The following is a 27,522-nucleotide window of genomic DNA, read 5'->3' on the forward strand; positions in this document are numbered from 1 at the left end:
CACATTTCCACTTCCGGCCCGTGCCCTTGAGGGTCCGTGGCCTGTGCGTTCTCCCGCTACTTTGTAGGCACCTTGCAGAATATGGCGGCTGCCGCAGCCAGGGTCTGGTGGCGTAGGCTCGGGGCGGCCGCTTCCTTAGCTAGGGGTGAGCAAGGAACATCAGGCTGAGACCATGGGCGTACCTAGCACGGAGACCTCCTCGGGTCTTACCCGCGCCTTTGTGCCTTTTATCTCCCTGTGCAGGGGCTGGGCGATCCTCTGTAGCGTTGCAGCGAGTGAGGAGGGAGAGCGAGGCAGCTGACACGCGCCGTGAGTATGTGCGAACACCGCTTTTCTCTGCAACGTTAGCAGGGACCTTTCATTGTTTCTATCTGACGTTTGTCCTTGCCCTGGAATGCCCTTCCCTCCTGTCAAATCTCTGCTTGTCCTTGGAGATTGCTATGGTCTCCACCTTCTGTTAGAATCGAGAACTTCCTGTGTGCTAGATACTTGTTCCCTCCCGATCTTGATCGCCCTCTGCCCGTTTTCTTGATTCTTTCTCCGATTAAACTGTCAGCTCTTTGAGGGCAGGCAACAAAACTTTTGAGACCCAAAGTCCAGAATATTAGTAGCTCACATCAATTTAGTACTTACTAGGTACCTTAAGGCTTTGAGGCTTATAGTGAATGATCTCCTTTGAACTTCATAACAACCTCGTGAGATGCATAGTATTTTTCTGTCCATATAGATGTATAGATCATGAAACAGTCCAGATAATTAGATTGTTCAGTTCACAGCTCCAGTGACTGACAATGCAGGTCTGCCTTTTTCCCACTGCAGAAAATACTTATTGATACTGTGATGTGTGGGTGCTCAAGTAATTGAATGACCATGTGGTGATTTTAATTTCAGTCAATAGAATCACACTGGGAAACCGAGAACCTGGATTTTTTTCCACCTCTGGACATCTATTTTCTTATTGATACACAAAGGGACTGACAATGGAGTGTGGGCAATGAGAGAATCTTTCAGAATTCTTCAGCACTTTAGTTCTTTGATTAAGAATGTGGTATAAGCAATTACCAAGGAGAGAAAGAGAAACAGAAGTCTGGTTCCCATCTTTAAAGAGCTCTGAGTTTGATAGGAGAGCTGAAACTGTTGCTTTGTTTTCATGAATACAAGAAGTGTGAGAAACAGCTGTGGAATTATGTAGAAAGGAAGCAAAGATCCCCAACTACAGTAACAAGTCTCTCTGTACTGTGAAAGAGAAGTGCTGTTTCCCCCGAGTTTTAATCTCTCCCTAATCCCTGGAAGGTACTTTGTACCTGTGCCCCTAAGATTTTTCAGAGAGGGCTTGAAGGGGTGGCCCAGATTTGATTCCCAGAACCCCATGCCAGTTCACAACCATCTATAACTACAGTCTCAGGGGATCTGACATTCTTCTGGCCTTTGTGAGCATCAGGCACTTGTGTGTACATAGCCATATATGCAGGCAAAACACCAAAATGAAAGTAAGTTGTTGTTGTTTTAAGATTTTTTTATTATGTAGACAATGCCCTGTCTGCATGTAGACCTGCATGCCAGAGGGCACCAGATCTCATTATAGATGGTTGTGAGCCACTATGTGGTTGCTGGGAATTGAACTCAGGACTTCTAGAAGAGCAGCCAGTGCTGCTGAGCCATCTCTCCAGCCCAAAAGTAAGTTTTGTTTTTTTGTTTTTGTGTTTTGTTTGTCCATTGAAGACAGGGTTTCTCTGTGCAACCTTGGCTATCCTGGACTTTGTAGACCAGGCTGGCCTCTAACTCACAGTGAGTTAGATCTGTCTCCCTAAGCAGTTTAAAAAAAAAATGAAGATTCTTTAGAAAGTCCTATTGAGAGCAAATCCTTTTTAAAAAAAAAAACAAAAACTATATATTTATTTTAAGTTTGAAAGACTAGAGGCTGGTTGCTACCTTTTCTCTTTATGCTTTTTGCTTTCCAGCCACTGTCAGAACATGGAATGATGTGGCCCATAAGCAGCTCTCAGCATTTGGAGAGTATGTGGCTGAAATCCTACCCAAGTATGTCCAACAAGTTCAGGTAATGCTCATTGGCCTCGGGTCTGGGTCAGGAATCCACCATGTCACTTATTTCTTCATCTTGAGCCAGTGGTTCTTAACTTGTGGGTTGTAACCCAGTTGGGATTTCCGAAGACCATCAGAAAACATATTTATGTTTCGATTTATGACAGTAGCAAAATTACAGTGATGAAGTAGCAACAAAAAAAAAAAAATAGTTTTATGGTTGGGCTTCCCACAACATGAAGAACTGTATTAAAGGTCACAGCATTAGGAAAGTTGTAAACCGCCCACCTTAAACTATGTGACTCCTGCTGAAATCAGCTACTCCGTAGCAGCTACTTCCTCTCCGAACGATGCCTTTCTGTATCTGCAGGTGACCTGCCTTAATGAGTTAGAAATCTGTATCCATCCTGATGGAGTCATCCCAGTGCTGACTTTCCTCAGAGACCACACCAATGCACAGTTCAAATCATTGGCTGACTTGACGGCAGTGGATGTCCCAACCAGGCAGAACCGTTTTGAGGTCAGTTAAATATGAGGTTTGGGATGCTGGGTGTGGTGGTGCACACCTTTAGTCCCAGCACTTGGGGAGACAGAGGCAGGTGGAGCTCTGTGAGTTTGAGGCTAGCCTGGTCTACAAAGAATGTTCCAGGACATCCAGGGCTGTTACCCAGAGAAAAGAGAGAGAGAGATTGAGAGATTTGGGGCTAGGATATGTAGCCCAGTTGGTAGGGTCCTGCCTAGCACATACAATGCCCTGGTTTGATCTCCAGCAGTATTGGTGGATTGGTACACATCTAACTTAGCCCTTGGGGTGTGAGGACAGTTCAAGGTCATTTACACCTACACAGGAAGTTCAAGGAAAACTAGGGCAGGATGAGCTGAGATACTAACTTAAAAAAAAAGATAGGTGAGATTTAGAGTTCAGGTAAGAAAGGGCATAGATTTCCTGAGTGACAGCTGCCATGGAAACCAGAGTCTCCTCATTTTCACTTTCAGCCTGGGTTACATAGAGCACAGCAGGATTTTTGTTCATTTTTGGTTATTGGATTCCTTCTTTTCGTTTTCCATCTTTTTCTTTGTTTTTAAGGCAGGGTTTCACTATGTTGGCCTGGAACTACTCAGCTTACTGAATAGTTGGAACTATAGGTCCATGTCATCATGCTCTGCTTGGTTTTATAGAAATTAAGTTTATGCTGGGTATGGTGGCATATGCACCCAGCACTTGGGAGGCAGAGGCAGAGGCAGGCAGATCCCTGTGAGCTTGAAGCCAGCCTAGAGTACATAGCAAGTTCCAGGACAGGCAAAACTGGTCTCAAAAAAATAAACATGTAAATAATGTTTACACACGTGTATGTGTGTACACTGGGCATTGACCCTGGAGCGTTATGCTTGCTGGTCAAGCACTCTACCATTGAGTTATACCCACAGTTGGGGATTTGCTATTATATGGTTCAAGAGGATCTTTTTTGGCTGGTCTTGGATTTATTTTTCTGTTAACTAGTAGAACTGGAAGATCATATAATATTAAAGTAGAATTTATGTTGGTGACTTTAGAATGCTCCTTATCATTGCAGGTATAATTACTCAAAGCAAAGAACTCAGGAAGGAGTTGTGAGAGAAGTAATTGAAAATAAGTTTGGGGGCCTGGCAGTATTGCTCAGTGGCAGAGCACAAGCCTAACATGCACAGAATCTTGGGTTAAATCCCAGCACCAGGAGCACCAAAAAAAAGACACTATATATTAGCGTATTTAACCTTGACCATGAAAAACAAACATCAGCACAACAACAACTAAGCAAACTTGTGTATAGGAAATTAAAACATCTCTGCAGTCAACATGAACAAAGCTGAGCCCACATGAAAACCCTCAGTGTGTTACAAACTATGGTCTATTTTAAGGTAATAATATGATTTACTTTAAAAATCATGACAGGGGTTTTGTTTAAAACATGAGCACTGATATAATAGCCAAATAACATACCTATTAAAACCAGGTATAGTATCATATACCTTTCAGTGTGAGGCCAGCCTAGTCTACATAGCAAGTTCCAGAACAGCCAAGGTTACATAGTGAGACCCTATCTAAAAAAAAAAAGTATGTATTAGATGAAAAGTTATAAAATAGAAGTGCTAATAAGTTATACTACAATAACTCCTGGCAAGAAGTTAAATTGGGGGCTAGCAAGATGGCTCAGCAGATAGGCATGCTTGCTTTGCAAACCTGACAAACTTTTTCTAGCCCCAGAATGCACACTGTGCATTCTGAACTGAACCAAGGCTGTGCACACACTCACATCACCACACTTAAAATTATAAAGAAGATCAAGCATACTCAGAAGGACATGCAGCCTGGGAGGCTCCTTAGATACAGAGAACAGTTGTGCCAAATCTTAGTAGGTCACCTTATATCATCCAAACTGACCTTGAAGTAAGCAGTCCTCCTGCCTCAGCCTTCTCAATTCTTGTGTTGATCTTAACAGATGAACAGAATAACAGAAATTAACCTAGTGAGGATTAGGGCAAGTGAGCAGGGAGAGCTTCCACGGGGAAGACACAGTGGCTAACTTACAGAGCTGCGGTTGTGGCCTAAGCCTTTTTGTAAGTCTCTGTAGAGAATGCAGGGTGACTGGTGGAATCTGACTAATTTTATCTTAATAACTGAAGCTCTCATTCAGACCCCCATCCTATAGCCACCTTGTTCCTCCAGCTCCTTCTCACCTTAGATTGTCTACAACCTGCTGTCTATGCGCTTCAACACGAGGATCCGTGTGAAGACCTATGCAAATGAACTGACCCCCATTGAGTCTGTAGTGTCTGTGCACAAGGCCGCCAACTGGTATGAGAGGGAGGTGAGTTACTGGGTGTAGTGGGCCCTGCCTCTGGGTCAGAGGTCCAGCATTGTAACTACGCGTTGTGGTGCAGTACAAATCCTCTGCTGCTGGCCCGGACGGGTTTCCAAAGAACCCTCTTTTTTAGGTCTGGGACATGTTTGGAGTTTTCTTTTTTAACCACCCTGACTTAAGAAGGATCCTGACAGATTATGGCTTCGAGGGACATCCTTTCCGGAAAGACTTTCCTCTCTCTGGCTATGTTGAGGTAACAAACCTTAAAACTGGGTAGCAGTCACAGAGCCTGGGAGGCCATGAGCAGGATGGGAATATGCTCAGTAGACTATGGTGGTGTAAGAGCCTGAGCTGCTGCCCTAGTTTCATTTTTGTAATGGGATGCAAGTTATTTGAATTAGCCAAGGGACAGTTTTCTCATCTGTATAATGGAAACAGTAAGCCCTTAACTATGTGGTGGCATTAAGTGACATATAAAGCCTGGTATATAGTAAATGTTAAAGTTAGCCACTATTGTAATTATTATTACATTTTATTTTTTAAGATTTACTTACGTATATGATTTTGCCTGCATGTATGTATATGTGTGTTTGGTACCTGTGGAAGCCAGAAGACGGTATGCCAGATGCCCTGAAACTGAAGTTTCAGAGGGTTATAATCCACCATGTTGGTGCTGGGAATCGAACCTGGGTCTTGGAAGAATAGTGGTGCTCTTAATGACCATTTCTCTAGCCCCTTGTTATCATTTTTCTGTCTGTCTTTTTTTTTTTTTTTTTTTGGTTTTTCAGGAAAAGGCAGGGTTTCTCTGTGTAGCCTTGGCTGTCCTGGACTCGCTTTGTGGACCAGGCTGGCCTCACAGCGATCTGCCTGCCTCTGCCTCCCTGAGTACTGGGATTACAGGCGTGCACCACTGCACCCAGCTTCACTTTATTTTTTGATGGTGGGTTTTTATTATATTATATTTTATTTATTTTTTGGCCTGGCTGCAAACAAGGTTTTTTATTTTTAATTTATTATTATTATTTTTTTTTATGTTTTTGGTTTTTGAGACAGGGTTTCTCTTTGTAGCCCTGGCTGTTGAACTTACTCTGAAGACCAGGCTGCCTTCAAACTCATAGAGATCTGCCTGTCTTCTGTTCCCTGTGCTGAGATCAAAGGTCTACACCACCACCAACTTGTAAACAAGGTTTATTGATTAGAATAAATGTCTGAATCAGGGAGGGGTTCTCAAAATGGGTTGCCTTGTAATGATCATTTTATGATTGAGGCAACCTCAAAGATACAGTCTGTCCCAATTTCTAAACTTGAAGAACTAAAGGGATTTGGCAGAGAAGATATTAAAATTTCAGCCCTTGAGAATGGCAACTTAAAGCCAGGAGGTGTTGGCGCATGCCTTTAATCCCAGAATTCAGGAGACAGAGGCAGGAAGATCTCTTGAGTTCAAGGCCAGCCTAGTCTACAGAGTGAGTTCCAGGAAAGCCAGGGCTACAGAGAGAAACCAAGTCTCATAAAAACAAAACAAGTGTTGGAGAGATGGCTCAGTGGTTAAGAGCACTGACTCCTCCTCCAGAGAACCTGGGTTCAATTCCCACATGGCAGCTCATTCCTGTCTATAACTTAAGATCTGACACCCTCACACAGACATACATGCAGGCAAAATACCAATGCACATAAAATAAAAATAAATAAATTAAAAACAACAACAAAGGAATGGCTACTGCGGGCCAGGTACACTGGTATGTTCTTATGATTCCAACACTAGGGAAGCTGAGAAGGATGTATTTAAGGCCAGACTGGCCATGGCAAGGGCCTGTTAATAAGTGGAAGGCTGGAAGATGGCTCAGTTGGCAAAGTGCCTCTTGCACAAGCACGAGGACCTGAGTTTGGATCCCAACATGCATTTAAAAAGATGGATGTAGACCAATGGTGGTGAATGACTTTAACCCCAGGACCTAGCCAGAGGCAGGCAGCTATCTCATGAATTCCAGACCAGCCTGGTCTACAAAGTGAGTTCCAGGCGACCAGAGGCTATATAATTAAACCTTGTCTCAAAAAGAAAGAAAGAAAAAAAAAAAGCTGGGCAGTGGTGGCACACGCCTTTAATCCCAGAACTCAGAGACAGGCAGGCGATCTCTGTGGGTTTGAGGCCAGCCTGGTGGGGATGTATGTAGGCAGAGTGTTTGTAGCTCAGGCTGGTCCCAGACTCACAGAGATACTCCTGCCTCAGGCTTTCAAGTTCTGCAATTATAATTACAGTTTTGGTTTGGGTTAAGTTTTTTTGTTTTTTGTTTTTTTTTTCTTCAAGACAGGGTTTCTCTGTGTAGCCTTGGCTGTCCTGGACTTGCTTTGTAGTTCAGGCTGGCCTCGAACTCAGATATTTGCCTGCCTCTGTCTCCTGAGTGCTAGGGTTAAAGGTGTGCACCACCATGCCCGGCTAAGATTTTTTTGTTGTTTTTGTTTTTGTTTTTCAAGACTGGGTTTCTCTCTATTTTGTTTTTGTTGGTATTTTGTTTTGTTTTTTAGACTTGGCTGTCCTGGAACTCTCTAGACCAGGCTGGCCTCAAACTCAGAGATTCACCTGCCTTTGTCTCCTGAGTTCTGGTATTAAAGGCATGTGCCACCACTGCCCAGTCCAGCTAAGATTTTTAAAGTGTGTGTGTGTGTTGGAATGTGTTTGTATGGGGGGAGAGCGCACAGAGATGCTCTCAGAGACAGAAGACGTCTCATTTCCCTTGGAGCTGGAGTTAGAGGCAGTTGTAAGCTGCATGTGGGCTGGGAACTCAGGTCTCTCAAGAGTAGTAAGTGTTCTATCTGTTGAGCCATCTCTCCAGTCCCTACAGCTTTAGTTCTTCACAGTGACAGCGCTAAGGCCACAGGGCTGAAGTTGTGTGACTGTTAGTTTAGTTAGTTATTTGTTTCTTAATCTGTTTTCAAGACAGCGTTTCTGTGTAGCCTTGCCTGTCCTGGAACTATGTAGATTAGGCTGGCCTCAACAGAGATTCTCACCTTCTGAGTGCTAGGACTAAGGAGAGCACCACCACTCCTTGCCTAAATATACTTTCTGCAGCTACTGACTGCGCCTAATCTGAAATCAGTTCTCGCTATTAGCTTTTAAGGTATATGGTTGGGTGACTAGCAAGTCTGGTAGCCAATAGTTCAGAGCTCAAGTTGTGCTGTGGGGGAGGGGGCAGGGTAGTAGGTCAACAGATTGGCAGCCTGTAAAAAGTAAAGGCCATTTTGGAATCCCTCAAGTAGTTTATGAGAACGTCTGAGCAGATGCTAGTGTGTATGGGTGTGGAGTGGCAGCCTGTAAAGTGTACTGAAGGTCAAGGGGAGAGGGGGAGGGGCTGCAGGAGTCGCCCAGAGTCATGTGAAGTGAGCTCCTCAATCATCAGTCCTAACTTCTGCTCCTGCAGCTCCGTTACGACGATGAGGTGAAGCGGATAGTGGCTGAGCCAGTGGAGTTGGCACAAGAATTCCGCAAGTTTGACCTGAACAGCCCCTGGGAGGCCTTTCCTGCCTACCGTCAGCAACCTGAGAGTCTCAAGCTTGAAGCTGGAGACAAGAAACCTGAAGCCAAGTAGCTCCAAAAGCATGTGTCCTAGAGGGAAAATTCCTTATCTGTGCTTGTCTGTATAAATAAACTCCCTAGGGACATTCACCCCTTCCTCTGTGGTAGGTTGTTTAGTTTTTTGTTTTAGTTTTTTTTTTTTTCCAAGACAGGGCTTCTCTGTGTAACCCTGGCTGTCTTAGAAATAACTCTGTAGACCAGGCTAGCCTCAAACATGTAGATCCATCTGTCTCTGTCCTCGAGTGCTGGGAGTACTCCACCAGCACCACCAGCACCACCAGCAAGCCTGGCAGCCCATGACTTTAAAGCAGCAGCCAGGATAGCCAAGGCCACACACAAACCCTATCTCAAAAAACAAAAACAAACACACAAAAAAAGTCATGGGCCACCAGTGCTGGGCTTCCTGTGTGTATTTTTAGAACATTAACTTATTTGGTGGGATGGCTGCATAGGTGAGGTAAGGGTGATTTTCAGGAGTGTCTCTCTCCCATAATTTGGATTCTGGGAATTGAACTCAGGTCATCAGGCTCAGCAGCAAGTACTCTGACCTCATGAGCCATCCCTCTTCCCCAGTTCCTCATGTGCTGCTAATGGGTAGAAATGACACACTCGAGAGGGCAGGTACGAGGTGGAAGTGTTCCCTGCCACAGCTGTGTATTTAATGGGGCTATGTGCTGCAGTCACAGACATTGTGATCTGTGGGCCCGGATGTGTTTCTAGAGGGGTCTGGAGCTGTAATTCAGTTTTCACAGTCCTTAAGGTTCAGAATAGTCTCTAGTGACAACTGGAGGGCCTTGAAACTGCTGAAGAAAGCCCTTATCTCAGCAGACTGTGTGGCGACAGCTGATAGATCCAGGGGCCTGGGTGGGGCCAGAAAAACCCCAATTTACTGTCCTCCCACCTAAACATTCATAGGGTTCCGTAAGCCAAGTGTAAGACCCACTTACTCTTAAGCTAAAGGAATCTTCCCAGTTTCTGGTTTAAGCCTAGAAAGTTGTTAGTAAGTAGTTATCAAAGCTGTGGCAAAAAGCACTGTGGAGCTAAAGTTATCTGTCTGCCCTCTAGACAATGCTCCCTTCTCCAGTTGCTCTAGAGTCTAGTCTGTTGGCTTTGTGCTGAGCGCCTCCCATGGGCACTCCTGTTCTACCCATGACGCAGCTGGAGAACTGGACATGCAGCTGATGCTTTTGGCAGCTAAGGAGCCCTGGAGGCTGGCTGGACTAGGTGTCAGGTTGGACTGAGTGTCCGGCTGGCTTCTGCAGCAAGATGTTATCAGTGAGAGAACAGACAGGAAAATAGCATTGCTGCCTGTGATGTATCCCATACATCACAAGGGTCAAGCTGAAGCTGTTGTCTTATTAGCTAAACATCTTACCCATCTGAGCAAGATGCTGCTCTGCCAAAACTGAAGAGTCCCCATCTCTGAGGGGTGAAAATAGCCACCAGGAGGTGAATGAGGCCATAGGCAGCCCTTCCCTACTCAGCTTTGAAGAGTGACACGTAAAGGAATGCAGGAGTAGCCTGCAGTGGGAAGTTGGAGCTGTGGTAGGCAGATGAGGGAGCGGAGAGCTGCTGGGGAAGTCAGGGGACATGGCTGGGACACTACAGTCCTGCTTTGTCTAGTGGTAGCCCTTGGTCTCCTCGCTTGGGTGACTTCAGGATGATGCAGCTACAGGCTTCATGATGGGTGTCTGGGAGCCAAGAAAAGGCTGCTGACTGACAGCAGGTACAATTGGTTCTTTTGATCCTCACATGCCAGAGGAGGAACTGGGGGCCTGGTGGGTACCAGACTGATGTGCATTGTAGTGGGTGGTGGTGTGGGAAGCCTATGGGCATTGTGCAAGTCATAGGAGTTATTATGTTAGGTATCTGCCAAGAGGGCAGTCAGGCTTGGCGTGCCTGGAAAGGTGACATCAGCATGCATATATGTGCATTTGGAATAGGGAAGGGGCACAAGATGGCATCCTGCACTTTTCTGATAAATATGCCTCCTGGGCAGCAGAAGAGCCTATCTGGGAGGCTGGGTGTTCAGAGTGGAAGACAGCAGGAATCTGATTCCTCTCTGTTGCGCCAGGGCAATCCATGGACAGCACCATCGAGAGAGGTGGCTTGCAGGAGGCAAAGGACCCAGAAGTGATGCTTGAGGTTATTTTTCCTAGCTTGGACTATGAGGTGCGAGGGTCCAGGTATCCTAAATTCAGGGTTTAGAAGGAGACTAAGAAGGGTAGAACTGTCCAGGGTGGGGAACAACCAGCATGGGTCCCACTACTAGCTTATGGCCTCCCCAACTCCATGCACACTCTTGCTCCCATACCTGATCCCTAAAGACAGCCCACCCCAAAATAGCTCCCCGTGGCAGCTGCTCTAGGCTGAGTTGGAACTGGAAATCATGGGAAAGCTGTACATTGAGGATGAGGAGCTTGGATCCACAGATTCAGGCCATCGACTTAGGCTTGACCTGCAGCACCAACATGCCCAGGGACTTGGAAGGTGCTCAGCAATGATGGCTTCACGAACTCCAGGATCTTTGGGCCTTCCCTTAGCCCTTGGGATTTCAAGCACCTGCTCCTTTCAGGCTTGTCCTGTCTATTGGCTCCATAGGGCTAGTGAGGCTGAGGAAAGGGGTCATTGGGCCTAGGTCTTTGCCCTCTTGGCACAGGAAACATGCTGGGACCTTGCAAGGGTTTGTGCCCCAGGGCCAGCCCCTTCTTTGGGGTGTTGGGTCTCCATCCTTGACCATATCCCCCTGACCCTTCCCTTTTTCCTCACCCTTTCCCCATCCCAGGCAGGGGCTCCATCTGGCTCCTGGTTCCTCCTTTTCAGATCTCTGAGCCTATTGTAGCCCCTGGCTCCTGACCACCCATGCTTATTCCTATCCTGTCTTGTTTCCTACACCCAGCTGGGTCTAGGCAATAAGCACAGTGCTAAGGGCAAGACCGTCAGGCAACGGGTTCATGCATGTCTGTCCAGAGGTCAAGATTGAAAAGTCTGTTTAATACACGCTAAAGAAAAGCTGCCCCCAAAGTAAAATCAGGTCAGGTCCTCTAACTCCTACCGTGGCAGTACTGTGAGACACAGGGACCATGTATGTTGATTGTCACCCAGTCCTTTTTTTTTTTTTTCTTTTTTCTTTTTGTTTGAGACAGGGTTTCTCTGTGTAGCCGTGGCTGTCCTGGACTTACTGTGTACACCAGGCTGGCCTTGAACTCACAGCGATCCGCCTGCCTCTGCCTCCCCGAATGCTGGGATTACAGGCATGAGCCACTGCGCCCAGCATCACCCAGTGTTAATATACTCATTTCAAAGTTAACAAAAGCTCAGTGGTCTCTGAGCTTGCTAAGTCCCCTCGTGGCCTGGGAATAGAGATTGGATTTCAACAGCTCTATTTACGGAGGAGTAAAGGGAAAAGTGGGAAAACATTACCTCTTTGTGAAGTGGATAGAAAAAAAAAATGTGTTGTCTCAAGCCAGCCTCACATGTAACACCTCTGAGTAAGGAATAAAGCTGGGAGAAGTCTGGCTCACACACTTGTGCATGGTTAGAGCCCTGATTCTGTTTTGGCCTCCCAGAGCCCATCTTGGTTTTGTGTCTAAGCCCACTTACACTGACACGTGTTCTGAGCAAATCACTCACCCCATTCTGGGAGGGCAGGAGGGAGGTATCAGTCCTTCATCTCAGTCTTATGCCCTACTGAAAGAAGGAACATGCCATTTCCTTGAATCCTGTGTTCCTAGTGGGTTAGAGTAGTAGGATGTTGCTGCTTCTTAAAGAAAGGCATAATATGGGCCCACGGGTCAGTGAAAAGTCAGATGGAGAGATGCACTAGTCGTGGACATGAAGGCGAGGTCTACTTGAATTTAGAATAGCATCAATTCCCTAACTTCCAATTCTCACAGGCTTGACCCCCAGCTAGGCCCTATGTGCTGTCCTAGTCATTGCGGTCTGTGTCATCCTGGGGAGAGGAAGGGAGGAGGCAAAGGCTTCACATTCATGACACAGGGCAGGGCCGTAAGGGCTGACAGGGGCAGCCCCACTTTATTGGCAGAGTCCAGGAATGCCGGGCAGGCTGTCATGCTCTGGCCGGTGGGGCGTTCGGGCCGCGGTCCCGGCTCGGCATGCATGCCCCATGGCCCTCCCCGGCTCCTTCAAGCAGAGGCTCAGAGCTCGGGGGGCTTGAGGGCCGGCGGGCCGGCAGCGGCGAGGTCGGGGTACACCAGGAAGCCGGAGAAGGTGATGTACTTGCCGTGGTTGCTGTAGGCGCCGTAGCCATCGTGGTCGTGGCTGAGCAGCCAGACGGCGTCGCCGCGCCGCAGCGCCAGCATCACGCTCTGGCTCTGCATCTCGCGGCGCCTCGAAGCGCCGTCGTCGTAGATCATGGCCTGCACCTCGTCGCGGTTCTTCATCAGCTTCACCGACAGCGTCTTGCGCGGCAGCTTGCCCAGCGTGAAGGAGAAGAAGTAGGCGCCGGGGAGACGGCAGCGGAACACGCCGGCCGCCGCGTCGAAGTCGCCGCCGATGTTGACCAGCTCGGTGTCGAAGGCCACCGGCCGGTGGCGCGGCCCGGCGCCCGCGTCCGAGCCTACCAGGCTGCGCGTGCGCGCCGCGGAGAAGGCCGAGCGCGGCTCCGGCGGCGCGGGCCCCTGCGCAGGCGCGTCGGCGTCGGCGTACACCAGGTAGCCGCTGAAGGTGGCGCCCGGCGCGCCCAGCGCGTACTGCGGGGCTCCGTGCAGCCGCAGCCACACCGTGTCGCCGTAGTCGAGCTGCAGCATGGCGCTCTGGCTGGCGGCGCGCCGGGCGCCCGGCCGCCGCTGCTCGTCGAAGGCCAGCGCCTGCACCTCGTCGCGGTTGCGCACCAGCATCACCGACAGGCTCTTGTGCGGGGCCTTGCCCGCGGTGAAGGAGAAGAAGTAGGCGCCGGGCACGCGGCAGCGGAACCGCCCGGTGGCCGCGTCGAAGTCGCCCCCGATGTTCACGTACACCTTGTCGAAGGTCACCGCCATTTCCGACGTGCCCTCCAGCGGGGTGGTGCGAGCCGCCGAGAAGGCCGACCGCAGCTCCGAGGAGCCAGGGCCAACCTGGCCCAGTGCCCAGCAGGCCGCTGGGCTTAGGAAGCCCAGCAGGAGCAGCAGCATGGCACCTGGGAGGGGAGAGAAGACCCGGGCAGGGGAGGAGGGTTGGGCAGCTGCCGCCGCCACCTTCTGCACCCAGCCTTGCTCTTGACCCATGACTTGCTCTCCGTTTATTCTTCATGCTTGGACTAGGTCATTACTTCTCGCTTATGGTGCCCCAGGCTCACCTGGAGGGCTTATTACAGTACCCTGCCTTTGAATTTATTAAGTCAGGCCCGAGGCCCGAGAATTGGCATGTCTAATAGTATCCTTAGCTGGTCCAGAGTTCACATTTTCATAACCATTGGATCAGGCTGGTAATTCTACAGACTTTTGTTTTTAAACATGAGAATCCTTTTGCAAATAAGACCTGGCGCCCGCGCCCTAGACATGCTTAAGTGTTCTGGGTCATGAGGCCTACTGCCCTGTCCTCTCTCCTCACCCCTTCTCTGAGTGTTACAGTGTAAGTTTCCAACAGTCAGCACTTCTGATGCATTCCCTCTGGCTTTGCTCTGGTCCTCGGCCTGCCCTTCACAATAGACACTGGCTCTTTGTGTCAATTTCCATGACAGCGTTTTAAGTCTTATCTAGGAGTGACCAGAGAGAGAGAGCTGCTCTCTAACCTTTCCTGGCCGCCTACCCACAGGGTCTCTAGACTTCCCCGGGGTACTTCCTGCACTGCAGAGGTCTGGCCGGGCTTTGACTTAGTGCCTTTTCTATGAAAACAGAATGAGGTAAGGAGGGGCTGGAGAAACGGCTCAGCAGTTAAGAGTTTAACTGCCATTCAAGAGGACCCAAGTTTAATTTCCCAGCGCCACATGGTAGCTCACAACCATCAATAACTCTAGATCTGATGCCCTCTCCTGGCCTCCAGTAGCAGCAGGCACACACGGTACATAGACACACATGCAAGCAAAACACCCATATACATAAATTTCTTTTAATTTTTAAGGGAGATGATAACTCCCTTTGTGCATTTGTGCTTGGAGGCTGGCTCCTGTGGGAAGGAGAGAGCCACAACTGCTGAGGCTAGAGAGGACGAAATAAAACTGGCAGGGCTTTGGCAGGATAGGGAAGTTCAAAGTCATCGGCTCTGTTCGGTGGTGGTGGTGGTAGGATGGAGCGGATGGGCACTAGATCTGGGTACCAGCCTCAGGTAATAAACCACAAGCACTCTGACACTAACTCATGCCCCAGTCACCTCAGGCATTTTTTTTTTTTAAACTCCGAGAAAGACTTCATCCATGTAACTGGAATGATGGAGGCCCTCCCACGAACTTGTGGTAAGCGTACCCGGACAGTAATTGTGAACATGGTCTGTACAGGTTCAGACCATCCCAGGTGTCCAGATGCTTCTATTGTTTCCCCTGGGAAAAGTGATGTGATCACGTTAATGATGTAAGCGGTCAGAGCCTCAGTAACAGGAGAGCTTGGTGAAGGCATCCAGTCCCTGGGGTCACTCTGATGATGGGACTCCATCATGCTCTCAAGTAGGGCAGAGGCTCTGAAGCCTTACCGACCGAAGGCTCCAAAGTGGAGGCAAGCAGGAAGGAAGCTAGCGACAGCTTGGGACATGGAGCTTTTCTGGGCAGTCCCCTGGGAGTGTGTGTAGCCTTGTGTCTCTTACAGATGTGAGGGCAGCTGTGCCCCACACCTGGATGTGCACCCGAGGACTGGAATCTAGCTTGCATTCCACCTGCCCAGCTGTTGTAATACAATGCTCTGCCCTTTGAGCCTCACAATAAAGACCTCGAGTCCAGCCAAACAGTGCTTCCTTCCCGAAGGGTACTTTTCTGATTCTCATGAAGATGTCCTACCCGTTACTTGGTGAGGGTAGGGAGGAGGAAAGGGGCCCATCTGTAGTGGTGGAAACCACATCTGGCAAGAGATTGGTCTATTCCTTTCTTACAATGCTCTTTCGGACATATAGATACACCCTCTCCCATTTTATGGGTGAGAAATCCAGTGCCTAAAGAAGGGGCCACGTTTTGGCTCAAGGTCATCCACACAGCACTAAAGTAAGCCTTAAACAGTTTTGTTTTTTAAATTTCAAATTCAGTGTTCTTTTCATCAGTTTTCCCTCTTACACAAAGGCTTCTCCAGCCAATGTGTTTCCCGCCTCAGTGACCCTTTTTGCTAAAACAGAAAAGACAAGGGGAGTGAGTGAGTGAGTGTTGGAACCTCTATAGTGAAGGAGGAGGCTAGCAAGCAAACAAAGGCAAACCCTCTGTCATTTTGTCTCCTGGTGGTGGCTGCTCTCCCCTGCCCTACAGCTTTCCTTGCTCATCTGCTCCTGAAGCTCCTGCTCACCCTGTCCTTTGCCATCTCCCTACCAAGTCTGATGGAGCCCTCAGCGCCAAAGGGTCTTTCTGTGTGTCCAGTGACCTTCCTTCCTTTCATACTCGCTGCACATATCCCGGAACCCCGGATTCCTGCCCCTGACCACCTTTTCCCCCAGCAGGTCAGAGGGGGACGGTAAGGTGTCAGGTGGGTGTCAGAGCTCCAGGAAAGGAAATGGCTGCAACAAAGCTCTGTCCAGGTGAAGCTCAAAACAGTCATCTTCAAAGAGAAAAACTGGGACACGGAGCTGGCTAGACCGACCCAGAGCCCGGAACCAGTGGAGACGGTGCAGCGATGTCCGGCTGGGGGCATGTCCGAGCCCCCAGCGCCTTGCTGCCCACTTAGCCCTGCGCTCCGGCAGCGCCAGAACCCCCTTCTCTCCTCCTTGAAAGTCCGGCATCCTTCCAAGAATGGGAGCCCCACTTTCAGAGGCAGCCAATAAACCCTTCCTCGTGGAAAATAAAGAAGCCCTAGGAAGGGGTCCCCCCAAAGCCATCTTTCCGTGAGACCTGCCCTCCGCCCGTCTCTTCGGAGTAAAAGCCCTTGAGCCTCTTTCATGAAAAAATCTCCCAGGTCCTCCTCTCCAGGAAAAGGGACCGGGTCCCTCGTGCCTCCCGCCGCCCCCATTCGCACGGAAGAGAAGCCTGCGCCCCCGCCTCCTCCGGGCTGCTCTCACCTGGCTGGCGGCGGGCGGGTGGCTTCGGTCCGAGCCGGCGATCCTGCTCCGTGAGGTCGCGGGGTTGAGCGCCGGGCGCCCGCGCTGCGGTTCGGCCGGGCCTGCGGGGGCGGCGAGGGACTCGGGCAGCGGCGAGTGGCGACCCCGGCACGGGGAGGCGTGAGCCAGGGGGAAGGACAGCAAAAGCTGAAGCCGAGAAGCGCAGGGGCGGGGAGCAGGGGAGGCGGAGGGGAGAGCGGAGGACGAGGGAGGGGCGCCGAGCCGCCGGGCCTGGGGCGCCGCACGGAGCCTGCGCCGAGCGCGGGACCCTTCCTCACTCGCGGACCCCAAGCTTTATCTTGTGCACGAAGAGCGCAGGCGTCATTGATCCGATTTAGCAGATGGGGAAACCGAGGCCGCTACCGAGGCCAACCTAGGGATGGCTCAGGGCATCCTACAGAATAGCTTTCCAGTTTGTGGGGAGAGGGACGGACTGGGCTGCAAGGGCAGTAGGAGGTGAGGTTTTGAAGGGACAGATGTCCAGGCTGAGTGGCCTTGGGGCAGGTCTGAGGGAAGAGGATACATGGTCAACGTCCTCAGAAAAGAAAGAGGCGAAAACGCCCCACTTTCCTCTCCTCACTTCTGAGTCTTAAAACGTGTGCTAGCGAGGCTGGAGGAAGGACAACGCTGCAGACATCAGCACATTAGCCTGAGACCCTCTGAGAAGGACAAAGAACAGACCTTGGAACAGACTGGATTCTTTCTTTCTTTCTTTCTTTCTTTCTTTCCTTCTTTTTTTCTTTCTTTCTTTTTTTCTGGAAAGGGTTGAGAAGGACAATGGAAGGGGCCTGTATGGAACATGAACCTTCTGGGGTGCTGTGCCCACATAGCAGGAGTCAGTCCAGCAAGGCCATAGGGCTGAGGTCAGCATCTGCCGCCTCGCACTCCCGGGCCCCCGTAAGATCTGCCGCTCTCTGGGGCTCCTCTGGAGTTTTCCTTCTGTAAACTTACCTGGCCCCAGCTATTGTCTGAAGGGATGTGGGCTTGGGAAGTTTCTCCCGGGTGTTGGGTGAGTGGGTGAATACATGCTTGAATCAAAAGGGAGGGCTGGAAGCATTCTGGGCAGAGGCATGGGTACAAGGTGACACGGGCAAAACACCTGTCTGGTGTCAGATCACAGTGTCGCTTCGTCTTGAAGTGGGGAGCATGCCAGTGGGGAGGGCGTTAGGTAGGTAGCCTAAAGGTGGGATGAGGCACACAGGAATGCAAGGGAGAGTTGGGCAAGGCCAGGTGTCACCCTGTGACAGCAGTGGCTGTCCTTAGCCACCGGACCCCTCAATCAGGCGACGACGGTGGGGGAGGAGAGAAGGCAGCACAATTAAATGCCAGCTGGGCTAGAAGACATTTGATGCCTAACATAGAAGAACTCTCACCAGAGGAGTCGGTACGGGGTGGAAATGGGTAACATGGCAGTAGGGGTTACTTCAGGGTTTCAGTGGGCTAGGAAAGGCACAATGGGAATAATGCCAGGAGCTGGTGGGTGTAGGGGCAGTCAGGAGGGCCTTAGAAACCAGGTAGGAAATTAGGAATAGATGTCAGTGAAAAAAGCCCAGGCTAGCTTGTATTCTATGCTTGCTCTTGCTTTGTAAACCACACTAGTTCAAGCAGCAGGTGCTGGCAGGGTCTGTTTCCACTCCAACATCTTCTCACCCATAATGCCCACCCCCACCCCTGTCTAGATATTACCAGCACACAGTTTTTGACCCTAACTCCCATTTGCAGCTCTCTCCTGGAGCATTCTTGGTGGTGCACGCATGTAAGGCCGGAAGTGATGGAGAGCTAAGACCCTCCAGCAACTAATGAAGGGCAGAATCTGGGAGTGAACACTGCAGCTTCCTGCTTCCTGAGGGGGGGCCTTCCCATCCCCAATTCCAAGATATGTTCTAGCAGAATTCAGAACTCCTTTAGTGAGGACTCCGTAAGATCTGCTTGCTTTATTTTCTTCCCTTTCTTGCCCCATCCTATTTCCTGAGATTTCCTTCTAAATAACCATTTAAACACAAATTCTCTCTCTCTCTCTCTCTCTCTCTCTCTCTCTCTCTCTCTCTGTGTGTGTGTGTGTGTGTGTGTGTGTATACATGCAGGCATGTACCCACAGAGGCCAGAAGAGGACATCAGGTTCTTTGGAGTTGTAAGCTGCCTAGCGTGGGTGCTGGGAACTGAACTCTACACGCTTTTAACCTCTGGGCCACCTCTCTAACCTCCAAGCCCAGATTCTTGCCTCACGGTCTGCCTGAGACACTGGGTATTTGCTGTGCGCCTGGGATTATGTTAGGTGCTTTTCACAGCTCTTATTATATTCACTTTTCTTACCACCCTCAGAAGCAGATAGCACTAAACTAATTTTACAAATGCGGGGTAAAGAATTTGATGCATGGGGTCTGGCTCCAGAATTCATTGCTTCACACAGGGCTGCAGCCTCCTCTACTCTGGGTTTTATTTGTTATCAAGGGTGGAGGGAGGTGGTGCTGTCCTGCCTGGGGGGAGCAGTGAATCCAGTCTCTCTTGCAGCTAAACACAGTCAAAGCGGTATAAGCAGATTGCACTATGGGAGAAAGTAACTTTCTTTCTTTGTGTCTTGGCTAGTTTTACCTCAACTTGACAGAAGCTAGTGTCATTGGCTAGGAAGGAACCTCAGTTGAGAAAATGCCCCCACAAGATCTGGCTGCAGGCAAGCCTGTAGGGCACTTTCTTAATTAGTGATTGATGTATTGAAGCCATAAGGAGAAAGCGAGTAAGCAGCTCTCCCTCATGGCCTCTGCGTCAGTTCCCAACTTCGGGTTCCATGGAGCCATGTTTGAATTCCTGCCATGACTTTCCTCAGCGCTGAACAGTGATGTGGAAGTGGAGGAAAAACAAACCCTTTCCTCCCAGATTGCTTTTGGTCGTGGTGTTTCCTCACAGCAACATATCCCTCACTAAGACACTTACTTAACTTATTACTTACTATCTCATTTACCTTTTTGATATGGAATCTATCTCTTGTAGCCTAAGCTAACCTTGAACTCTCCATGTAGTTGGGTTCCTGATTGTCCTGCCTTCGCTCCCCACTCCCCAAATGCTGGGATTACAGGCATGTGAGTCCATGCCCAGCATGCAGAAAGTGTTTTTATCTATTTGTTTATTTACTTTTTACATTTAATGCACAGGAGTGTGTGTGTGTGTGTGTGTGTGTGTATGTGTGTGTGTGTGTGTGTATGTGTGTGTGCACATGCATGCGTGTGCCATGGCACATATGTGGAGGGGTCAGAGTACAACTGAAGGAGTTGGTTCTCTCCTTCCATGTGTAGGTTCTAGGTATGAAGCTCAGGTGGCAAGAGCCTTACCTACTGAGCCTTTCACTGACTCCCAGAAAGTGCTCCTCAAGGGACAAACTCAGCCAGCTGGACCACTCCTGCTCTCCTCCTTTTCTTTCCTTCTTGGAAGGAGGGCATGAAGGACAGTTGCCACCTTGACAGTGAAGTGTTCTAAGCACAGGGCTGGGTGGTAGAGCATCTTCTACCCAGGAAGAAGCTGAGATGCATGAGCCTTAGACCTTGACTCTAGGAGACAACCCTTTAGTGGGACAGTAGGGTATGGACAAGAAGAGCTCTGTGTCAGGACAGAGTCACAAAGTTCTATGGAACCTCAAAGAGGGGGCATTTCTAGCTGTGGTGGGGATCAGGAAAGGTGTCATGAAGAAAGCTTTTCTGCATAATAACAAGGGTTCTAACTTGGTGAGTGCAGGTGGAGATGGGGGAGGGGGTAAGACCCAATTAAAGGTAAGAATATGATATGAACACGGGTGTGGAGGAGGCACAGGCGGCAGCTTGGGGAGAGAGCTGCGCATGCCAATTGAAAAGAGACAAAAAAAAAAAAAGATAAGGGACAGAGGAGAGAAGAAAACCTACCAAGAAGAAAATAGTGGCCGTGTTTAGATGAGTTTGGACTATGCAAGGAAAGAGGGACGTGATGGGAGACATTAGAAGAGAGACTCCATGCTTGCCAGAGAACATGAGCACACAAGCTCACAATTGAATTAGCTCCTTGGCTTGCCAAAGGATTACAGGAGAATTAGCCAAGCTCAGGAGTCTAGGGACCTTGCTGGGAGTGGAGGGGAAATTAATGAGAAAGGCAACAACACGCCCCAGGGAGAAAAGAAAGAGGAGGAACTGCCAGTCAAGCAGAGATGCCGGCAGGAGAAACAGAGGTCAGGAGGCAGAGTCTCTGTCTCTCTAGCAGATTGCAGACCTCCGGGGGAGTGAACAGGTAGGGATCCCGAGTCAGGTGCCTGTCCTATGGCCGACATAGGTGCCCACTGCCTGGGTACATGGTGAGTGGCTTGAGGTTCTAAGCTGCTATGTGGCAGAACTGAACCCCTGGGCCCCATCTGCAGGTGGGTGGGATGTGACTGGCTCTTAGGTGGGATGTGGCAAGCTTCATTTTCCAAAGACCGTTACCAGATGTCTCCCGGGGACACTGCTTGTTCCTACAGACACTGTCAAGGCCAATAAAAAAAAAAAGACTTACTGTCAGGTCATAAAAGGGAGGGCTGGACCTTTCTCTCTTGAAACCACCTCTCTTGGGGCCCAGATACCCCATCCTAAGAAAGCCAAGGCCTCATGGAAGGTCCTAGTTAGGATCAGCTAGATAGTTTACAGGGCCCAATACAAAATGAAAACGGTGAAGCCCGCCGGCAGAGTGGAACAGTTCTTGAGTGGGGAGTGAGGATTGAAAGAAAATTTAAAAATCAAGACACTACACGTGGGATCCGTTTGAGAGGGCTGCTAGTAGGAACTAGGCACCAGTTTATTCCACAGTCTCTTTTTATAGTCAGAGCAAAGCACCTTGATATAATGAAGTCCAGGGAGAAGTCAAACTTGTTTACCACCCCCCTGTCTGTGTGATCCTCACACAAACAAAAGGAAGTGACCCTGGCAAATCATCCTGTCTATCCCTGCCTCCAGGTGAAGGCCAGGGTGAAAACATGTTTTGTTGCTTGTTTATTTGCCGAGAGCTTCAATAACAAAGCAGCCTGACAAACAAGCGGCTCTCCACGTGAAGATATGGCATTACTATTTAAAAATTGTTTAGATGGAAGCAACACAATAGGAAAGCAGTTACAGAGTGGGTTGTCAGGACTGAAGAAACTCCTGTTTCCAAACTCTGGCAGTTAGACAAAAGCCAGAATCCCTCAGGGACTTGGGAAGCTAGTTTCCACTTTCCAAAAGGAGTAATTTTCCTTGTCTCTAGCCAAGGGGACTTAAGGTTTTTCATTAACACATGCCTGCTGTCCATGTTAGCCTCTGGGATCCTGCACCTGCTCACATGTACTCCTTATGCACTTCAAAGCCATTCCCACCCTAGCTCACAGGCTCTTTTTCTCCCAAATATCCATTTCCAGATTTGTCCCCTGCCACTTCTCTCTGCTTTCCCAGATGATAGCCTAGGCAGTTTGGAATAAACTCTCCCCCTTTTCACCCATGGAATGACTATTTTGGTTTCTTTACTGTACCCCACAAATTCAGGGATTAGGTGTAGGTTTGTAGCATGTGAAGCTCTAGGTTTAATACCCAGCAAGCATGATGGGCAGCAAGATGGCTCAGCAGGTAAAGGCACTTGCCACCAAACTTGAGGACTTGAGTTTGATCCCTGGGACCCACATGGTAGAAGAAGGGAATTGACTCTGACAGTTGTCCTCAGTCCTGTAGGCTTTGATTTTTCACCAAACCTACTTTATTTAGGGTTCTTAAACACCTTTACCTGCCTTCCATCCCCCTCCTCCACCTTAGATAGGAGATCAGTAGGGAAAAGGTAGACAGATCTCTTTTATCTACTTCCTGCTGATTTGGGTTGATGGGTCTTTAGGGGATTACCAAACTCAGTCATCAGGACATCAGCAGTCCAGTGCAAAGGCCAACACCAAGCAGCAACTCAAGTCAGCGAAAGCCGCAAGACTCAGTTGGATTCCCTTAAGAAGGTCTCTGGAACGTTTCTCTCTGTGAAGTGTTGAAGCATGAAGATCAATGTAGCAATGTCGATCCAAAAAGTGATGTCTCACTTTTCCTGGGCTTCTATATATCTTCTTTCCTCAAAGTCCACCCATGGATGTTCTTAGCTGGCCAAAGTCACACCCCTCACACAAAAGAGCTCACAGCGAAACATTACATGCCCTCTTACAAGCCAGCCTCCAGTAAAACATGTGCCCATCTTGCAGCAAAATATCACATGACAAAACTGAGTCTTCAAAGAAACCATAAACTTCCACTTCACAGATCTTACAAACACACATACATATATTATAATAATATATACATAAATTTTATATATTATATATAATATATTTCTACATATACAAATATATATAATGTGCACATAATTATATACATTATATATTCACATCATATATACTTGTATATAAAATATATAAATAGAAAGCTGAGGATATAATATATATTACATATGTTTAATATATGTGTATATATATACATATATATACACATAGGGAGAGAGACTGAGGATCTAATATAGTATAGAAATAGAGAACTGAGGATCTAATTATATCTATCTACCTACCTATCTATGGAGAGAGACAGAGCTGATGATCTAATATATATATACAGAGAGAGACTGAGGATCTAATATATATCATAGAAATAGAGATGTGAGGATCTAATGATATATAATATATATGGAGAGAGACAGAGCTGAGGATCTTCTAGATAGATAGATAGATAGAGCACTGAGGATCTAATATAGAAATAGAGGACTGAGGATCTAATATATATTAGAGATCTAATACACACACACACACACATATATATATAAAGAGAGAGAGCTGAAGGTCTAAGATATTATAGAAATAGAGAGCTAAGGATATATATAGAGAGAGCTGAGGATCTATATTATAGAAATAGAGAGCTGAGGATATATATATGGAGAGAGAGCTGAGGATCTATATATTGAGAGAGAGAGGAGAGAGAGAACTGAGGATCTAATACTTGCTAATACGTGCAAGCTCTGGGTTTCACTTCCAAACATAAGGCTTTTTATATATTATGTTGTTGTCTTGTCTTTTGTTTTGTTTTGCTGTTGTTATTGTTTTTGAGACAAGATTTCTCTGTATAGCCTTGGCTGTCCTGGAATTCTCTCTGTAGACCAGGCTGGCCTCAAACTCACAGAGATCTACCTGCTTCTGCATTTTTTCTTAAAGATTTATTTATTTTATGTATATGATAATTGTGAGCCACCATGTGGTTGCTGGGAACTGAACTCAGGACCTCTAGAAAAGCAGACAGTGATCTTAACTGCTGAGCCATCCCTCCAGACCCCTGCCTCTACCACTTATGTGCTGGGATTAAAGGCGTGCACCACCACTGCCCAGCTATATTTACTTATTTTACTCAAGATAAAACCCAGACCAGCTGTGGTGGCGCATGCCTGTCGTCCCAACACTCTGTGAGCTCAAATCCAGCCTGGTCTACAAAGTGAGTCCAGGACAGCCAAGGCTACACAGAGAAACCCTGTCTTAAAAAAATAAAACAAACAAACAAAACCCCAGGTTCTCATGCATGCTAGGCAAAGTGCATTTCCACTTAGCTACAACCTTAGCCCTGTAGGTTTCTTTTAAATAAGTTACCTTGTAAAACTGTTCAAGGTGTTTTGTCCAGCCAGATTGACCTGGCCCTAGTATGAGCAAAGAAGATCCAGGCTGACCCAGGCCCAGCCTGGAGCATTCTTTGCTGACAGAGACATTGCATTCTGATTCTGACCGGTGAGGGAGCAGTGATGGTGTTCAATTGCTTTTTTGTGTGTTCACCGAGGGAATCGCTTGCCAGGGGTGATGTCGGAAGAATCGTAAGTGATTGATGGAAGTTTGAGATGTAAACTCAATCCTCAGCCTAGCTTAGTAACCTCTGGATGAGGAGAAGAGGGGCAAAGAGAGGCATGAATGGCAGGCAACTGGGGAGCCTGAGGTTTCAGGACTGGCCTCGAACACATCCTAGCTAGCAATGCCCCTGCCTCAGCTTCTTAAGTGCTGAGACTATAAGTGTGTGCCATCACCCCACAGCCTCCACTTTTAAAAGAGCAGCCACAAATAGAGACCACAGATAAAGTGCAATGTGAACAGTAGGCAAAGCAGCTCCTTAAGTGGAGGGACCCGAGGAAGCTTAATGAAAAATGTGTCACCTAAATACTGCAATGAAGACTGTGCTGGCCTTGGTCACATAATAAGAGAAGGTCGAGGGGCCAGGAGGAAATACACAGAAAAACTGGAGAATTAACTACTAGGGAAAATGAGGCTCAATCCCCCACTCCAACTCCCTCATTGATTGCAGGCTTGGACCCTCCTCCTGAGATGGCTACAGTTGCTATTAGCTCAAAAGACAAGGGGACCTTTTCTTTTGTCCACTGCACAAGAAACTGTATCCTCTTTACAAGCTTCTTTACAATAAGCTAGGTGGAAAGAAGAAGATGTAACTGAGTTTTATGGCTTTCCAATTATAGAGCAACCTGATGGACAGGGTAATACGGTGAGAGTCCGTGCTCCTATACATTTTAAACAATTAAAAGAATTGAAAATTGCATGTGCTCAATATGGTCCTACAGCACCGTTTACTCAAGCTCGGTTAGAGTCCTTGCCTGCTGAGGCCCTCTGCCCAGGGGACTGCAAACAATTAGCAAGAGCATGTTTATCAGGAGGAGATCATTTATTATGGAAGTCAGAATTTGTGGAGCTGTGTCAAGTTACAGCTGAACTCAGTCAAGCTCAAGGAGTTCCTATAACTTATGACATGCTTGCTGGGGAAGGAATCTACAGCAAAACAGGACAGCAATTGAATTTTGATGTGGCCATTTATGCTCAAGTAAATGCTGATGCCCAAAGGCCTGGAATAAACTTCCACAAAGAGGTAGACAGGTAGAGGATTTGTCTAAAATCTGTCAGGGACCTTATTTCAAGATTTTGTAGCAAGAGTAACGCTAGCAGCAAGCAGACTTGTAGGTGATACAGATTCTGGATTATTATTAGTAAAACAATTGGCCTATGAAAATGCTAATAGTTCCTGCCAAGTTGCTTTGAGACCCTTTAGGAAACAAGGAAATATTTCTGACTATATTAGGTTTTATTCTGACATTGGGCTGTTTTATACTCAAGAAGTGGCTATGGCTGCCGCCCTACGAGGGAAGACTATTAAAGAGGTATTATTTCAGCAACAGAAAGGCCCAAAGAACAGAGTATCTGGAAGTTGTTATGGTTGTGGGCAAATGGGACATCAAGGAAAAAATTGTCCTAATGCTGGTAAGAAAGAAGGGAATCAAAAGGAACCTGGTCTATGTCCAAGATGTTAAATGGGAAAGCATTGGGCTAACGAGATGCTGCAGGAAAACCTTTAATGCAAGGAAACTAGAAGAGGGGCCAGCCTCAGGCCCTGCAAAAATGTTATGGGGTACTGCAGAACTTCATCCCTCAGCAAGGAAATCCATTCAGGACCTCTGTAGAGTAACCACAGGTATCACAGGATTGGACTTCAGTTCCTTCACCTACACAATATTAACTCCTGAAATGGGGATGCAGGCCCTACGTACAGGAGTTTATGTCCATTACCTAGGAGGACTATAGCTCCCTGTCCCTCAGGCACGAGCCACTCAGGGTCTAGCTGGAAACAGGGAACTATTTAAGAACAGAACTTATTATTGGTATTATCATTTTCATCATACCTATTCTTTGTGAAGAAGACACCAATCATTTTTTAAGTTTTTCTCAAACCCAAAATTCAATATTGTATTCTAGAATAAGTTTAGGGGTGGGAGAATGCACTAAGGAAACAGAGGTGTTTCCAGAATCAGCATATTTCTCTAATGCTGGGCATTTTCCACCATCCCACTGTGGCCCTTTCCTGGAACTTACCTCAAGGGTCCCTCCGCACCTCAGTCTTGCAGCTCATTTTGAATGGCTAGGTATCTTGGCTTTCTCTTATTATTTCTTCTTTTAGGGGTTGCAGTGCCTTCTGTAATCCATGTTTGCTTTTCCTCTGCCTGCCTTAGTGATGCTTCCCCCAGGGACGATGAGGAAAAGCAAGGCTAAGCACTCAGCCTTCCCTGACAACTGCCAATGAGTTGAGCACAGTCCTCAACTCATTCCTCTGACACTGAACACAAATAGCTGATGTGTTTGTACCTTTTCCAAGCCTTGTTTTCGAGGACTCACCCCTTCTCCCATCTTTTATGCCTTTTAAATGTTGTTAGCTGGACCCTTTGTGGGGCTATGCTGGCTTCTTTGGTTTTCTCCTCCTTTCTCCCACACAGTGACTTTCTGCAAATGGCATGTCCTCATTTCTTCTCTAGACCTTCCTATACTGTTTGTACCACATTGCCATCTAGTTTCTAAATTTGAGATAACTTTTCTCTGGCTTCCTTAACTCATTCTATTATTTAAGCGTCAATTTAGTTTCTACCCAACATGCCCTTCCCTCCTAAGTTAGCTGCCCCCCCTTTGCTGGTTTTTGAGACAAGGTCTCACATCACAGCTTAGGCTGGCCTCAATCTTGTGGCAATCCTTCTGCCTCTGCCTGCCAAGAGCAGAGATTACAGGTGCCAAGCCTGGCTGTGGTTCCTGTCTTTGTCTGTTTTGTAGCTTTGGCTGTCTTGGAACTTCACTGTGTAGGTCAGGCTGACCTCAGTCTCCACCTGCCTCTGCTTCCCAAGTGCAGGTAACAAAGGTGTGTGTCAGTACCACCTGGCTTGTGGTTCCTGTCTTACTGATAGCACCAGGTGTCCCTTTTCATGATCAGCAAGATGTTTAGGAGAGAAGCTTCAGGTAGCCAGAGGGGGTTCCTCAACCCACCTCTGAGTTACAAGAGTCGTACATCAGATACTCTGAATATCAAATATTTACATTACAATTCATACCAACAGCAAAAT

The 27,522-nt window shown here is 47.9% G+C and overlaps 3 protein-coding genes across 3 annotated transcripts; 2 read left to right on the top strand and 1 right to left on the bottom strand.

Annotated features, from left to right (window-relative positions):
• The first annotated feature begins 7 nt into the window (after nt 1-7).
• Nucleotides 8-8,554, top strand: Ndufs3 (NADH:ubiquinone oxidoreductase core subunit S3). Its single transcript, XM_055601142.1, has 7 exons — nt 8-145; nt 244-309; nt 1,962-2,059; nt 2,414-2,563; nt 4,767-4,892; nt 5,020-5,139; nt 8,303-8,554. Exons 1-7 carry the CDS (start codon nt 82-84, stop codon nt 8,468-8,470), a joined length of 792 nt encoding a protein of 263 aa, XP_055457117.1. The 5' UTR covers nt 8-81; the 3' UTR covers nt 8,471-8,554.
• A 493-nt stretch (nt 8,555-9,047) lies between these two features.
• Nucleotides 9,048-11,313, top strand: Fam180b (family with sequence similarity 180 member B). Its single transcript, XM_055602984.1, is given in 7 exon segments — nt 9,048-9,078; nt 10,532-10,602; nt 10,817-10,924; nt 10,926-10,984; nt 10,986-11,042; nt 11,044-11,140; nt 11,281-11,313. Coding segments are annotated over 7 exon segments (456 nt in total).
• Nucleotides 11,314-11,391: 78 nt separating this feature from the next.
• Nucleotides 11,392-16,639, bottom strand: C1qtnf4 (C1q and TNF related 4). The gene is made up of 2 exons (XM_055601149.1): nt 16,582-16,639; nt 11,392-13,594 (listed from the first exon to the last, which is right to left on the bottom strand). The coding sequence occupies exon 2, from the start codon at nt 13,587-13,589 to the stop codon at nt 12,615-12,617; it is 975 nt and encodes a 324-aa protein (XP_055457124.1). The 5' UTR covers nt 13,590-13,594; nt 16,582-16,639; the 3' UTR covers nt 11,392-12,614.
• Nucleotides 16,640-27,522: the final 10,883 nt, after the last annotated feature.

This window comes from Psammomys obesus, unplaced genomic scaffold (genome assembly GCF_907164565.1).
Source record: "Psammomys obesus unplaced genomic scaffold, mPsaObe1.curated_primary_1811, whole genome shotgun sequence".
Taxonomy (NCBI): Eukaryota; Metazoa; Chordata; class Mammalia; order Rodentia; family Muridae; genus Psammomys; species Psammomys obesus.